The sequence below is a fragment of the Watersipora subatra genome, chromosome 9, assembly GCF_963576615.1.
Source record: "Watersipora subatra chromosome 9, tzWatSuba1.1, whole genome shotgun sequence".
NCBI lineage: Eukaryota > Metazoa > Bryozoa > Gymnolaemata > Cheilostomatida > Watersiporidae > Watersipora > Watersipora subatra.
Window position 1 is genome coordinate 11,094,161 of NC_088716.1, and position 15,825 is coordinate 11,109,985.

Sequence of the window (15,825 nt, forward strand, 5' to 3'; positions counted from 1 at the left end):
ACGGTATTTCCTGTAACCAGGCATTCATATAGCTGTGCTCGTTTCAGAATAACCTGTGTATACCTTATCGGACTTTTAACAATAAGCTACCCTGTTACATGATTCTCTGACAGAAGTGCTCCAGTTTTATAAACCCACGAGGTGACAACAGTCTAACCAGAGGGCCAAAATTTAATTTTATCTAGCTATATATTATTGAAGTTAATAGTTATTGAAGTCTTCTCATAGTAAAGAGGTTGCTGCATCTTTGTGGCTTGAACTCAAGATGTTACGCCAATTACACACGTTATGTAGTTCTCAATAAGTTTTTTATTTGCAATAGTAAAGTGCCCAAAATTGTTAGTAATGTAAATGATTGATCTATATTTTTTGTTAGAATTGTGCGTCGCAAGCGCGTATTTAGCTTGTAGCATTGTGTTCACCGCAACTACCGAAACTTATATGACCTTGTTTTTAATCGCTACGTGCTTTCCCATGCTAATATTTCGTGAATTTTATGCACACCTGTGTTGATAGGAACACGAAAATTTGTTTAACTTAGGTGACTCAGTAAATTAGAAACCAAGTTTCAGTGATTCATTTGTTTTTTATGATTGAAATGTCCTCCTATAAAGCTTTACATGGGGTTTTACCTTGCGTGTATAATCTAGATTTAACTTACCTACTTTGGGGCGAACACCTCCTGGAAATAGGTACGTAGGTATGCATTGCCAAAGAAAACGTGAGAAATGCAGGAGGTAATTCGCACAGTTGGTCTGAACTTTTTTCATGTGGTTTAATTGAATACCATTGTTCAACACTATTGCCAAATATGCTATTGCAATGCATGCCCTTACAGCTACTTATAATTGTATTGGTGAATGACTGTTGTCGCCTTTTGAGTAGTATCAGTCAATTGCCAATATTTAAAAGTCATCTTGATTATTTCAGGTTTACTTGTTTTTTGTACACAGAATTATTATCAAAATGAAAGGAGTAATTGCATTGAAGTATTTTTTCAAATTTTATGTAATATGGACCCTATAGTATGTAAATTTCATCATTAGGTGCTAGAGAACAGAGCTTACTTTTTCACTGTCATATGTGGGAAGTTTTTGTTTGTCTTGTATCAGCAAGTATAAAACACTTTAATAGTCAGTTCATATGAGAGCCTAATGTGGTATACAGGTAGACTCTGTTTTTTAACAAAGACCATCAGCTAAATTGATCAGCTGATCTCTACAGAAAACATGGCTGATGACAGCCGGAAGAATCAGTACAAAAATGTGGGATTAACAGAGGAAATGAGGCGGCGGAGGAGAGAAGAAGAAGGTGTGACTCTGAGGAAGCAGAGGAGGGATGAGCAGGTATTAATAGCACTGAATGGGGATTTCACTTTGGTTTTCCCAAACAATTGTTATATGATATGCAAAGGATAAAGCGTGTGATTCCGGTGAACTGACTCTACTATGCGCGGTGTATAACCTCCAACAATTGAAAAATGTTATGGAACTAAAACCTACATCAAAATGAAACCAATAGCATTATATTTGTTAGTTCAAAAGATAGTTTCTGAGTGGCATTTAGTTTTAAGTGTTTCTATAGCTCAATAAATAATCATTCTCGCTATATTTGCCCTCAGCAAACTAATCCAAGATAATCCGAAAGCCATGATTTTAAAATATTGGACTATGCATAAGATATCTCGGAAGTCTTACTATGCGAAAATAAATTGTGCCAAGGTATCTCTGCAATTCCTATTCTTGTTATATCGTGTCATAAAATACATGAAAGTAAAGTGCGTAAATTGAGTTTATTTTCAAACAGATCATGACACAAGAAAAAAGGTTCTTTTAACAGGTTAATCGGTTTGTAACCAATGATCCAAAATGCTGTAATACTATATCAGACATCTTTTTTTCTCCATTAGTTAAGCAAACGAAGAAATGTTGGACAAGAGAGCGACACTAATGGTGTTTGTCCATCAAGTCCAACAGACAAGGGCATGAAACTACCTACAGCTGTTCCTTGCGCTATAGACACAGAGCTCATACATGCCCTCTACTCAACCCAGTCTCACATACTTTTGCAGGCTACAGAAAAATTTAGGCGCCTTCTTTCAAAAGGTATTTGGTATTTTGTCAGTGTCCTCCCATGTACTTATATACCGAACAGGGTGTATAAACAGTCTGATAGTTAAGTAAGTTAATTTATAGTATCATTACATGAAGCTATGGTGGTGACTATTTGTTTGATATAAATATTATATTTTATACTCTAACAGAATAGCTGAAGCTTTCTTATTATTTTATTCGTTTGAATTTGTTTGAATGTGTAATATTGTTTGTGTGAGTCATAATCGTATTTGCGATGGATAGTCGTTCACATCTATTGCCATATGGATTATGAACTTAGTGGGATCAATTTAACAGTATGATTTCACATATAAGGAACAAAAATTGCTATTGAATAGTAGTGATGATATTGGTTGTGCTTAAATGTGAAAATCATGGCTAGAAATAAATAGGTATTAATATATTATTTGTGTTTGATTGGTTAGACCATCAGTGACTTATAAAATTTGTAAGTACCGTTCTGTTACCTATGGTTTTAATTTTTTGACACTAAAGATCTCAGTTGAATTTTATGGACAAGGATTGGATTCCTCTTTTGCATTTACTTATCCAAATTTGGCTTATGAAGATTTATATGTTGATCAGTACACGGCAGTAGACGTCACTACAACATACATGATCCGTTCCGAGAACATTTATGTTATAATATTTTACATTATACAAACAGTAAAATGCATGTAAATTGCCTTGTCTAATCCATTCCAAGATTTTCCCTTCAAAAATGAATAACAACTAAACCTAACTTCATACTCTAATGACTGTACAGTGACTGTGTTATTATTGGTTTGTATCGTCAGTGGCTTATGGTCCACAACAATTTTACCTTAGGTTATAGGAGGGCACACCTTCAATGTGAATTTAAATCGGGTTTTTCTTTTCCTTTTCTCCACATTAAGCTCTATGCAGTAAAAAAACAAATATTGTATATGCCTACTATAAAGCAAAATCATACTTCATTTTCTCTACCAAGTACATCAAGAGAGAAAATGATGTTATATGTCTATATGCCGCTTTCTCTCCCAAATGCAGTCTGAAAATTGGAGAATTTGCACTGAATTGGCGCTCTGAGTTATATGAAAGTTCTTAAGTAATACGAAGCAAAACCTTTGCATAAATTTTGTCGTTACCTGTCTTACGGACTGTTTACCTGTCTGATGTTTGTAGAACCTGACCCACCCATTGATGAGGTAATTGCTGCAGGCGTTGTTCCTCGACTAATAGAATTTCTCTCTGCCTCTGACAACACAACGTTGCAGGTAGGAATTATGTAAGGCAGTATACAGAATGCATGGGATGATGGCAGATGAGGAAACAGAAAGCAACATCTTACACAAATGCTGAAGTTTTCGTCAGTTTTTAACTCACCTACAACTTGGCAGTCACTGCGTTTCCATGCTTTGGATTGGATTCGGAGTTGCATACACTCTGAATCATAGAAACGGTAAAATCCGAACGCATTTGATGCGTTTCATTTCGCTAAGTTTGTGTGAAGACATTCACTATGAGAGTCCTTCGACATCACAGAAACATTTACTGCTGATGGATCTGAATTGTTGACATTAGGCTAAGTTCTTTGCAGTGGAGGAAAAAAAATTTCAGCGCACAACCATGCGGGCTACGAAAAAGTTCGTCAGCTACTCACTATTGTTTGTACTTGACTTTTCACCTTTACATTAACATTTACATGCCAAGAATAGGTTGCTCGTATGAGTATGACAAAATAATTAGTTTTTTGGATTAACAAGTTCACCACACATCAATTGAAAAGTGACCATGACCTGAAAGCGAGTCTAACAAGTTTCGTTTTGAGGGATACATCACGAATCGGAAAACGATCTATAGTGCAACTCCGAATTGTTAAGAAGATAGGTTGCGAATTCATTGGTAGCGGGAAACTCCGAACCCGTGTGAAGCATAGAAACACAGTGATAATCTCACCGTTATTAAAATAAACGCACAACAAAAGTATTGTATTTGTTTGCAAAATTGAGTTCAAGAAAATGAATTCGTATTATTAGCCTAGTAAGCTTGTAACTTAAAAAGGTGTGGCGATGCAATGTTGGTGCTATGTGCTGGTTGCAGTTTGAGGCCGCATGGGCACTCACAAATATAGCCTCTGGTAGCTCGACTCAAACTTCTAAAGTGATAGAGGCTGGAGCTATTGATGCCTTTGTCTCTCTTCTAATGTCGCCATCTCAGGAGGTCAAGGAGCAAGCTGTTTGGGCACTAGGTAGGTCTGGCATTGATTGGGTATATAGTAAGCCATGTTTTATGGATGCTTTTTTACTTATTCAGCTTTGTAAAGCTCTGCAGCTTTGGAAGTAATTGGATGCTGGGAGTTTGGAAGTATTGTAAATTTTCATCAAAGGTTAACAGTGTCTGTTTCAATATGTTTGTCTTGTTAAAAACCTTGCTTGATGAAATGTGATTGCAAGCTATACAGCTATTCGTCCTAGAGTAAACTAGGTAAGAGAAGATAACTCCTGGTATTTGTTTGAACACTCTAGGTAATATTGCGGGAGACAACACAACTTACAGAGATGCGTTGTTAGAGATGAATGTCATGACACCATTACTCGAGATCTTACAGGTGGAGGTGCGCACATCTATGGTCAGAAATGTAGTCTGGTGTATCTCTAATCTCTGTCGGGGCAAAAGTCCGCCTGCCGATTTCAACAAGGTGAGTCACTCTCACAATCTGATACAGTTACCACAGCCACTTCGTTACCACTTTTTTACCACTTCGTTACCACAGTTTTAATAAGTTACCACTTCGTTAAAACTTATTAAAACTTAATTTAAAGTGATTCAATTTACGAGTTCAATTGCAAACAGCTGACAACTGAAATGATAAATATAGATGATGTAAAATATGAATCATTGCAGTTATATATGTATTGTATGAAATAATCAGATTAGTTGTCAGTGTTAGGCGTACTGGGCAATATCTTAGCCTGTGAACTGTATGTGTCCTCCATACTGCAATTTTCTCTAAAACTACTAGTTGAATACACTATTTATGACTCCACGGAAATCATCCATTAACATTTCTTTTAAAGAAAAACTTTCTGCTAAATATGGATTCATAGTAGATTTTAGTTCAAAATCTTCAAGATTCTGTCAAATTAAAGACTCAGTTGAATTCAGACTGACATTCTATCGTAGGTCAGGCTGTTTGGAGTTTACATACATGTAATGATGGCAGAAATTGTTGTTCAATATTTTCAACCGGTCTGTTTATGTTTCAGACATCTCAAGCTCTTCCAATTCTAGCCGCTCTTATATACTCACCAGATACAGACACCCTAGCCGATGCATGCTGGGCCATATCCTATTTGTCAGATGGACCGAATGAGAGGATACAGACAGTGATAGAGTCAGGTGTAGCCCGAAGACTTGTCGAGCTGCTTATGCATGAGAAAACAACAGTAGTGTCAGCTGCCCTCAGGGCTGTTGGAAATATTGTCACAGGTGATGATGGGCAGACACAGGTACATACCAACATTCCAGCTTCATTTACTGTTTCATATTATGCAGCGTGTTTATAACATCCTCATGGAGTTGTATTTCATATATTCGAAATGGTTTAACTTGAGCGGCTGTGTGTTTGAACTTTTTTTGGGTGGTTTGACTGAGTTTTAAAAATTTAGAATGGCAGACCGCGAGTGCGTGTTCAATGAAGTCTTTGGTTGTTCGCTAGCATACAATTATTAGGGTTTTTACGTCTCTAGGTCTCTTTTCTTCACACTGAGCTCAACTAATACTCACTCTGATAACTATATTACTAGCTGGTTAAACTAGCCCAGTGGTGGGCTTCATTTGAATAGCATTCCGTTATATTTCATTTATTCTTCACTAAGACTATAAACAGAATCATCATATTATAATTTCTGAACTATCAGTGATGTATCGACAAATTATTTTTAATCTCTTCTATTAAAAACGACTATAGTTTTTTTTATGTTGACCTGCCTAAACAACTTTCACTTCCTGATCTACATATGATCATACATTTAGAGGGATGGTACGGTAGACCTAGCATGTTAGGAGAAACACTTATGCTCACAGGTAATTCTCAACTGCTCGGCCTTGCCATGTCTCCTTCACCTGCTCAGCAATGCCAAGGAGTCTATACGTAAGGAGGCCTGCTGGACCATCTCTAATATCACAGCAGGCAATCGGTCACAAATACAGGTACAATGTGCGCATTGATGTTGGTTAGCATAATCTGATAACAATGAAGCGTAACATTAGATTTTATGGCTATTTTTTATTCATACAAATCAATTCATCATTGTCATGAATTATGACAAGTTGTTCACATGATCCTATGTGTTGACCAGCGTAACTCATGGAAAGTTAGCAATTAAGTTGGCTTTGCAAGTATTTAGTCAATTTCTGTTTTGCTCATCGACTGGAGGTAGAGACATTTATCTGTTCTCATTCAGTGTAACAGCGTTCCCACAGATGTTTGAAGGACTGTTACGACATATAAGCAGTAATACTAATACACTGCAAAGCAAACTTATATGATATGGCTTACAGGGATGCATTCATAAAATGGTAAAATACTAGTAATCCTACTCACCTTGAGATGGATCAAACACTAAGTCCCAATCTTCACCATTCAAATTGTCATCGCAAACATCCCATTCTGGAATAATTTTTTTCAAACTTAATGCCTTTTTGTAGTATCCGTGTCTTTGACTATATAAATTGCGAAAGATGCTAGAATCGTGCTCGCTAATAGTTTGTTTAGCCAATTAAAAGCGTTTCGATGACGATTTCGGTGTGCATGCACAGCTCTGACAATTCTGTGAATTTCGGCCGAATAATTTTGTGTTTTTCGTTCATTTCGTGATTTTGGTCAGAACCAACGATAAAATCGTCACGTGTGGCCGTACCTTTAAGCTACATATGTTATAGCATCTGTACTAGCATTATGCCATCTTGGTCAATCACCATCAACTAAAATAGGCTGCCAGGATCTTTACACTTGATAATCATGAAAAATTATGTTTCAATTTAACTTCATGAAATTGGAGTACTAATAATTGGTTCCTAGATTCCTGAATAATGGTAATAGTATTACATCATTACGAGATTCATTGATGAAACAAAATAACTACCTAGCTGTTAGTTGATAGAGATTACATCGGCTACAAGTGATCATTATATCTGTTACACTTATAGTTCTTTCAGATTTGATTAGACAGTCCAATAGTTTCTTCATATGTTTGTCATAGTGCAATGGTACCAGCATTAACATATACGTAAATCTCAAAGTTTGTCATAGTTCAGTGTCTGTCCAGCTATAGCTATTGAAATCTAGCAATGTAAAACCCGTATCGCAGAAGATTTGCTCTCAGAACCTCTCGTTCACAAGGCGACACGCTAACCCATTAAGTTTCAGGGAATGAATTCATTGTGCGATATGAGTCATTATTTGGATTAAAATGCGCCTAGCGACTCAGCATTACGACTCAGCGTTATGCGCAACATCACTAAAGCTTGCTCTCACAGTTCTTATTAGTAAGTTTAGCTATACCGATACTAGCTTACTCAACTAGCTAATGACAACTACATTACTTGCCACTGTTTATAAGCTGTTTTTAATACCCATGTAACACCGGGTATTCAGCTCGTGTACTATAATAAGAGCTGTGACTGTCCGTCAGTCTGGATCCAGGGGTTAAAGATTACTTCATACGGGATTCAAACTCATGACATTCAGTTTAGTAGCCCAACACATGTGCCTATCGACTGGCTTTTCCGAATAATTGTGCTTCTCCTGATTTAGTGTCTGTGCTTGATGGGCACACCTGACGATCTGTCGCAGCACAGGTTTGCTGCAGTGGACTAGCATTTACTTTATCGTTTAAAAGGTGTTTGTTCTACTCTTATCTCAAAAATTTCTCATGTTTGTAAGTCAACGAAAACGAGAATGCCACCATCGCTATAAATTTGTAAAATTGCTAAGAACATTGTAATTGCTTGAATGTTAATACTTGAAAATCTATCATTTTTGAAAATGATAGATATTTTTGGGATTCACAAACAAATTATAAAACAGGGTCAACGTGTTCATTAATTTAGTTGTTTGAAGTGTTTTGGTCAACCGCAACTATGTTGCCACCTAGTTTTGTAAAATCGGACCAAAAATAAACATTTTACACACTTGAAAATAACATGTAACATACAAAATACATGTAATTTGTATGTTACATGTTGTTTTGTATATGTTATTTGCAAATTAACATGTATTCTGAATTACATGTTAATTTTCTACATTACATGTGGTTCAGACGATTGAAATGTCTTATTACACGTAATTATTAATATTACACGTAATTAATTATATGTAAGGCATATTACAACTGGTTTTATGTATTTCAGAAATGCTAGAATATTATAGGTGTTCCTATACTTATGCATATGACTAACTCCCGCCTTCTGTATAGCATAAAAGTTTCATTTACCTAGTAAACTCAACTTCTCAATGACATACATTTTGTATGCTGACGACACAAATTGGTTTTTTCTTTTTTTGACTTGAATGAATCTTACACAAAAATTAATTCTGATCTTCAAAGGCTGAGCCACTGGTGTCAAGTAAATAAACTAACAATTAATTGCGAAAAAACAGCTTACATTGTTTTCAAAAACCACCAAAACAGTTTTAAATTTGAACACATATTAACTTTAAATGATAAAAATGTTACTGAGGTTGATAAAATCAAATTTTTAAGCATTACAATTTATAAAAATTTGAGTTTGTCCACACACACGCACACACACGCGCACACACACACAGTTTACTGATTGACTTAAGACCTATTTCAAGACTGTTTTTTTGATTAAGCACTGCTGTTCCAAGAAAGATCCTGATAATGCTTTACTACTCTTTTATTCACTCTAAATTATGCCACTCTATAGAATCGTGGGGAAATGCTTCTTGGGTTCACCTTGACAAATTAATTAAGTTTCAAAAGAAAATATTGCGTATTATTTATAAAAAGCCTTTTGGTTACCCAACTTTTGATTTATTTTACGACTCTAAGATTTTGACTGCTGATAGAATGTATCATTAAAAATCAGTTATTAGAGCACACAAACTGTGTCATTCACAAACACTTTAAAAACCTTCACATTATAACACCCGATTTCTATCATCCTCATTTCCTACTCCTTTTTATTCTTCATCTGCTGGTTGACAAACATCTAACTTTGTGATGTCTGCATTGAGGAATAAATTGCCAGCGTCGTTGAAATTAATAAAACCTATTGGTGAGTTTAAAACGGAGATAAGGCTCCACCTTAGCTCTGCTTGGTGAACATTAATGTCTACGCCTTATGCTGTCGACTTGGGCCTGTGACCGGCTTAGCTCTGCTATTTCGCACTGGCCCCATCTTCTCTACTTTTGTTTGAATGTTGATATACAATTGTTTGAAACTTTTCCTTGTTTTCTTTTTCATATGTTTGCAATCGTATGTACTATGTATTTGATAAAATAAATCACACACACATACAGAGCATTACGAAAGAAAGTATGTACACTAACAGCTTGCTTTTCAGCCTTGAAATCCCGATAAATAGACCAAAATGTGAATGTTTTTTGGTCAAGTGAGCTGCTATAGGGCAGCACTCTCTTTACATTTTCTTAAAGGTTGATATACTACTCCCTTTGTAAGCAAGTGCAACAATCACACACATGGATTATGACCCGAGTAGAGGTATCTCAATGGGGTAGAGGTATCTCATAGCATTGATGTTAAATTACAGGCCGTGATAGATGCAAATATAATACCTACCCTAGTGCAAATAATGGAGAAAGCTGAATATAAGACACGGAAAGAGGCAGCATGGGCAATCACAAATACAACATCCGGAGGAACTTCGGAACAAGTTAAGTAAGTGGACGACGTTTTTCTCAATCCTTTGAAAAGTATATACGTAATGGTAGGTTGTTTACTTGATACCTTTCTGACATATGGCTGTTTGATGACACAACCGTGTACCCACTTCTGCTTCAAAATAATTTGGTTTTAGTGCTTTCCGTCATGCATACCACTTTTTCTTTCTGAGTGTTTTCAAGCGTCTGTACACACAGAAACTCGTTGGATAAACTTAGACGGCTTACAGAGACATTTTTTATTTTTTTCTATGATGAAGGTTTTTCACCATCTCTGGTTTAAGTGGTTATATTTATACATCTACCAAGATACAAATTGACTATAATAAAAGCTCTGCAAAATATGCTAAGTACATGTGGCATAGACACATGTATCTTATGGGATAGGTAGACCGACAGACAGACGGAGAGACTGACAGATTAATAGATGGATTGATAGATAGACATACAGATGAATGGAAGGACGGGCAAACAGACAAATAGCTGGATGGATGGGTAGATAGACAAATAGATAGAGGCACATATAGATGGTCATATAAAATAGACAGGGAAAATTGTAGTTAGGGAGTAAGTTTAGATGAACCTTACCTGGCCACCGACGGGATTTGAGCTGTTGTTTTATGAAAACACTCATCAGCAAAATATCCTACTTAAATACTACAAATAAATGCTCAGAGCCTGAACTTGATTGGTTTAGTCGATGTAGGACGTAGGTGACATAGATATACTTAAGATCATTGTCTATTTTGTGTTTAATAAAATAGGTAATTTTTTCTATAACATGTGTATTTTAGAAACGCGATTTTATTCGAAACATGGTATTCTGATATGAAAATATCAGAATACCTGGTTTTTAGTCACTCGGAAAGGTATCTGTAGAAATAGCTGTGCTAAAAGCATATAATCTTTTGCTTCTGCTGAGCTTATAAATTCATCTATACTTGTAGAGGTTTGCAATTTATTAAATTTAAAGCCATAATTGTTGTTGCGAATAAGGTATGACATATATCTTTGAGTGACCTGATTAACATGTCGCCACATAATATTGTGGTCGCTAACGAAATAACGTGTCGCCACATAATACCAAAGTAAAAATGTTTAGCATTGACCTCCTAATTGAGCTGAAATTATCATTTTCTGTTGAATGCACTTACAACCAATAATGATGAAGGAGAACATGGCTGTAGGCGGAGCCTATCATTTGTACGGTGGGTCAGAATTATCTATTACATCGACAGAAATCTGTCGACATTGTAGGTTAATCGATCTGTTAACATCTATCAATGGTTAGCAATTATTCCACTATTAGATGTCAGCCAGTAGGAAATTATCATAGACACCAAAGACTGTGGAGAAAGATAGGTAGATTGGATAGGCTGGCAGGTCAACTGGAAGAAAGGTGGGAAGCTCTGCTTTCCAGATGAGGTGATAAGTTGTAAATGTTCTACAGGTATCTTGTCTCTCAAAACTGTGTGCCACCTCTGTGCCACCTTCTCACAGTCATGGATCCTAAAATCCTTTCCGTGGCTATGGGTGCCCTCAACGATATATTGAAGCTAGGCGAGCATGAATCCAGGCATTTGGGGCACAACCCGTATGCCCTCATGGTGGAAGAATGTGGAGGTAAGGTGCTAAGGCTAATGTTCTTGGTTGCCAAGTACAGTCAAACATGGATAACTCGCCCACGGATAGCTCGAACACATGGTTAACTCGAACGGTTTCTTTGGTCCGTTCCCACGTAATGATAAATTGCTATAGATAACTCGAACTCAACACTGTTAACTCGAACTGTTTTTTGCCCAACGGCTACCGAAACGGTTGTTGTCGCTTTAGAAAATCACTTTGTTCCAAGCCATAGAGGTAAACCTCAACTTTTCGTAATTCATAAGCGTCGTTATTACCACCATCGGCAAAATATTTTTGTTAACGACTTTTCTAAATGTTTGATGAAATTTGATTTATACCAAACATCCGCCTAGCGATCACCCTTCGGAAGCAAGGTAAAGTGAAGTAATCTTTGATAAACTTCAAGAAAAATCGGCAAAATTGGTCGTGGGTAAAAAGCTCAGAAGAAAAAGATGTCTTTTCTTTTGAGCATTTCAACAACGATCAAGTTTTGCCAATGTCAATCTAAAAAACGTCCTGGCAATAACATCACCTCAAACAACAAACCAGTCTCAAGTGATAGAAAAATCTCTATACTTTTTGATAAAAACGTTTTAAACTTTACAAATTGATCGTGGGTAAAACGCTCAAAAGAAAAAGATGTCCTTTCTTTTGAGCATTTCAACAACGATCAAGTTTTGCCAATGTCAATCTAAAAAACGTCCTGGCAATAACATCACCTCAAACAACAAACCAATCTCAAGTGATAGAAAAATCTCTATACTTTTTGATAAAAACATTTTAAACTTTACATTAGAAGCATTTAATTTGAAACAAGCCATTTGTGCTTTTGATTTATATTATAGTTTGTATATGTACATGTATCTACTAATAAATAAGTAAATACATGGACTTGTGACAGTGCTCTGATAACTTGAACGCTCTGATAATTCGAACACTTTCGCTCGGTCCCGTTAAGTTCGAGTTATCCATGTTTGACTGTATGTATTTCAATTTGTTTTGTCGGCTGATTTATTTGTTATATAAAAGCAAAGCATATCATTACACTCTTTTATTTGTTTACATAGTCTATATATATATTTCTTAAAGTCTGTCTGTTCGTCGGAAATCCGGCTATAGATGTTAAAATCTTGGAATAATTGTTCCGTACCAAAGAGGATTCGATCTCGGACCAAGCCATTCACCAGTCTGACGCCTTGACCACTAGACTAAGGAAGTCAAATTGCTAGCCTGCCAATATAAGTCATTATATCAGAGCAATACCTAACTGCTTTGCGTATGGCGCGGGTCATAGCATAACGTCACGAGAAGCTATTCGCTCACATTATTAAACAGGCTAATAGCAAAACTTCCACTACTTCTCATTGTTTACAAAACAAAAAACTTCTCATGATATGTAGTTTGAAAGTTAGAATGGCAAATGTTGTTATATGTTAAACACAAATCAGTTTTCTGTCCAAAGACTCTTCTATTACACGGGCAATGCAGGGTGGCACAGCTAGTTGTGATATAAAACAGGATGTAGGTCAAAACTAAGAAGAATACGTGTGTAATAATGTCACTAGTTGCTATTGTTGATATCAGCTATTGCGTTAAGTTGCGGCGTTACGCCTTTCTATTGTGTCAGTTTTTTTGCAATTACAGACATACTCACCTTTTTGCTCGATCTGAACGTTTTAACCGTGATTAAGTTTTGTTAATTTCGATCTAAAACGTCCTGGCAATCAGATCACCTCAAATGTCAAAAACAATCGCAAATGATAGAAAAATACCAACACTTTCGGACAAAATCTACCAAAATTTTGTTCATCTTTAAATCCTATATTCTTCAGAGCAGTGCACGATCACTGCACCTTACTTTTTCTGTGTACTGTAAATGATTTCTCTTTTTATAGTATATGAAGAATCTCAACATTTGTTCTTAATAATGAAAATGATGAATTTACTCTTTTATGATTTACTGTAAAACCTTTATTTGAATGCCATGGCGCTCTATCTTTTAACACTTTTAAAGTGGCGATTAAATAGAGGTGGCGTTCAATTAGAGGTTTCACGATATTAGTGTTAGCAGTAACTCTGGCGCAGCATGGGATTTCTTTCACGTTCAAACAGACAGCCCGCAACCAGTTGAAGTTTTGAAATTAAATATTTTCGGTGACCCGGCGGACTGCGTGGGGCATATGCGTGTGAAATTTGGGGCCAAAATTGTGAAAAATGCATAGCCTTTACACACGCAATGACAAGGAGGGAATAATTAATATAAATTAGGGTACGAATCTTTGACATGAATGTTTTGTTTTAGCATGAAACACAAATCTAACAAAGTAATTTCGCATCCATTAATAGTTTTGGCTATTTAAAATGTTGCAGAAATTCACATTTCGCTGGCAATCGTTTGTACAGCTCCTAGTGGAATAAGTGGACCTCATTGGACAGATTGCAATTTCTAATGTAGTCTGTCAAATGAGTATATTTAAAATTTTAAATTATTTGGTTTTCTGCTATAGATGACTCAGTAAAGCCCTTACAGAGTCGTTTGATATCTCACAAAGCATTCGGAATCTACGTACAGTTAGAAATAATCTTATGTAATGTAATGAAATGTATATTCGATTTGTGAAATGAGTGTCTGTCCTGTTGTTAAAATCTGTCCTTATTGGACAGATTATAATTTATATTATTTCAATAATTTTCATTATAATTCCTTTTATCTGGAATCAACTTCATTTCAGGTTCATTTAAAAGGACTCACAGAATCCTCTTGAATAAAATGTGACTTTTGAATTAATATTCAAATTTCAGAAATGTTAAAGTTCAGTGCGGATGACAAAGCCCTTTGGATGACAATAGAAGTTGCTATAAATGTGCCACCTTTCATGCCATCTCAAAATTCTGTACATGCAATTATTGAGACGACTAAAATGTTAACCATTATGATTTTTGAACCCTTGACATTCAGCTTATCAGACTGGCACTCTAACTAACTGAGCTAATCAGCCACCTTCCGCTGCCTTCACAATAATTGTGCCAATTTTTATCCTCCCTATGACAGAAAAAATAATAGTAACATAAGTATTATTGCTTTTGTAGGCCTGGATAAGTTAGAGTACCTGCAGACGCATGCCAGTCAGGATATTTACAAGAAATCTTACAGTATTATAGACAAATATTTTTCTCATGATGAGACGGAGGCGGCTGACCTTGTTCCTGAACAGAACCAACAGCAGTTCACATTTGGCTTGCCTGAGCAAACATCTGTGGCTCCTTCTCATGGTTTTGAGCTCTGAGTATTTGCTTGTTCGCTTACGGTTGTCTTTGGTTTGCTTAAAACTACAGAAATCTCTGTTAGATTTTTTTGTGGATCTGGTCAGAATGTGTGAATCATGGCCGGAGTTTCCTAAGTTCTATTCTGTATCCTCGACCATCTTTGGCTGCCTTCTGATGTTGTTGAAAATCATAGGCTAGATTTTTGAAAATAGTCAAGTTTCAAAGAATTATTACATGATTTTTGTACATTGGACATAAGGGGAAGAATATCTTTCCGTAAAGCCAGTCTACACTACCCATGCTTTCGCGTCGGGCAATGGGATCTTCACAAAGCACCTGCTCGCGGGTGTCAAATCTACTCGTAGCTCCATCGATTACTTACCAGTTGCTTGACTATCTGGATTTTACTTTGCTCAAGTGTGCAGTGGTAAATAATAGGCCAGGCCTAGTATGCATGCAATTATTTTAAAACTGCTTGCTTGCATCATTACTTATGCTTTCACTCATTAAATTATAAAACTAAAAGAATATTTTTACTTTATCTTGCTTTGTAGTGTAAGGCGCATCCTGTCATAAGTGTATAAAATAAGCATGAGGAGAAAACTAACATTTTGCGAACAGTTGTCTAACTAACATTCATTTTTGTGTACTATGTACAAACAAAATCCAAACAGTGTGTATTTAAAAAAACGTTCTCCTTGTTGCATCACCAACCAGGCTATTTTTAATTTGATCTGTATTAAGGATCTAGTTTTGGTAAACAACAAGTGCAAGGTGTTCTACAAAAATAATTTTATTGTAAAATACAGTTGCACGCTTGTTAGTATCTTACGTAGAGGTCAATCAGGGTAGGAGTGTTCATTCTATTAGTCATGGGAAAAATAGTTGTTGTTCCAGTTGAATTA

General features: G+C 36.0%; 1 protein-coding gene across 1 annotated transcript; it reads left to right on the forward strand.

The window, feature by feature from the left end:
- The first annotated feature begins 99 nt into the window (after nucleotides 1–99).
- LOC137405432 (importin subunit alpha-7-like) lies at nucleotides 100–15,753 on the forward strand. The gene is made up of 11 exons (XM_068091691.1): nucleotides 100–141; nucleotides 1,225–1,346; nucleotides 1,910–2,105; nucleotides 3,279–3,370; nucleotides 4,197–4,344; nucleotides 4,622–4,794; nucleotides 5,363–5,605; nucleotides 6,183–6,308; nucleotides 9,898–10,025; nucleotides 11,478–11,650; nucleotides 14,744–15,753. Exons 2-11 carry the CDS (start codon nucleotides 1,230–1,232, stop codon nucleotides 14,938–14,940), a joined length of 1,593 nt encoding a protein of 530 aa, XP_067947792.1. The 5' UTR covers nucleotides 100–141; nucleotides 1,225–1,229; the 3' UTR covers nucleotides 14,941–15,753.
- The last annotated feature ends 72 nt before the right edge of the window (nucleotides 15,754–15,825 follow it).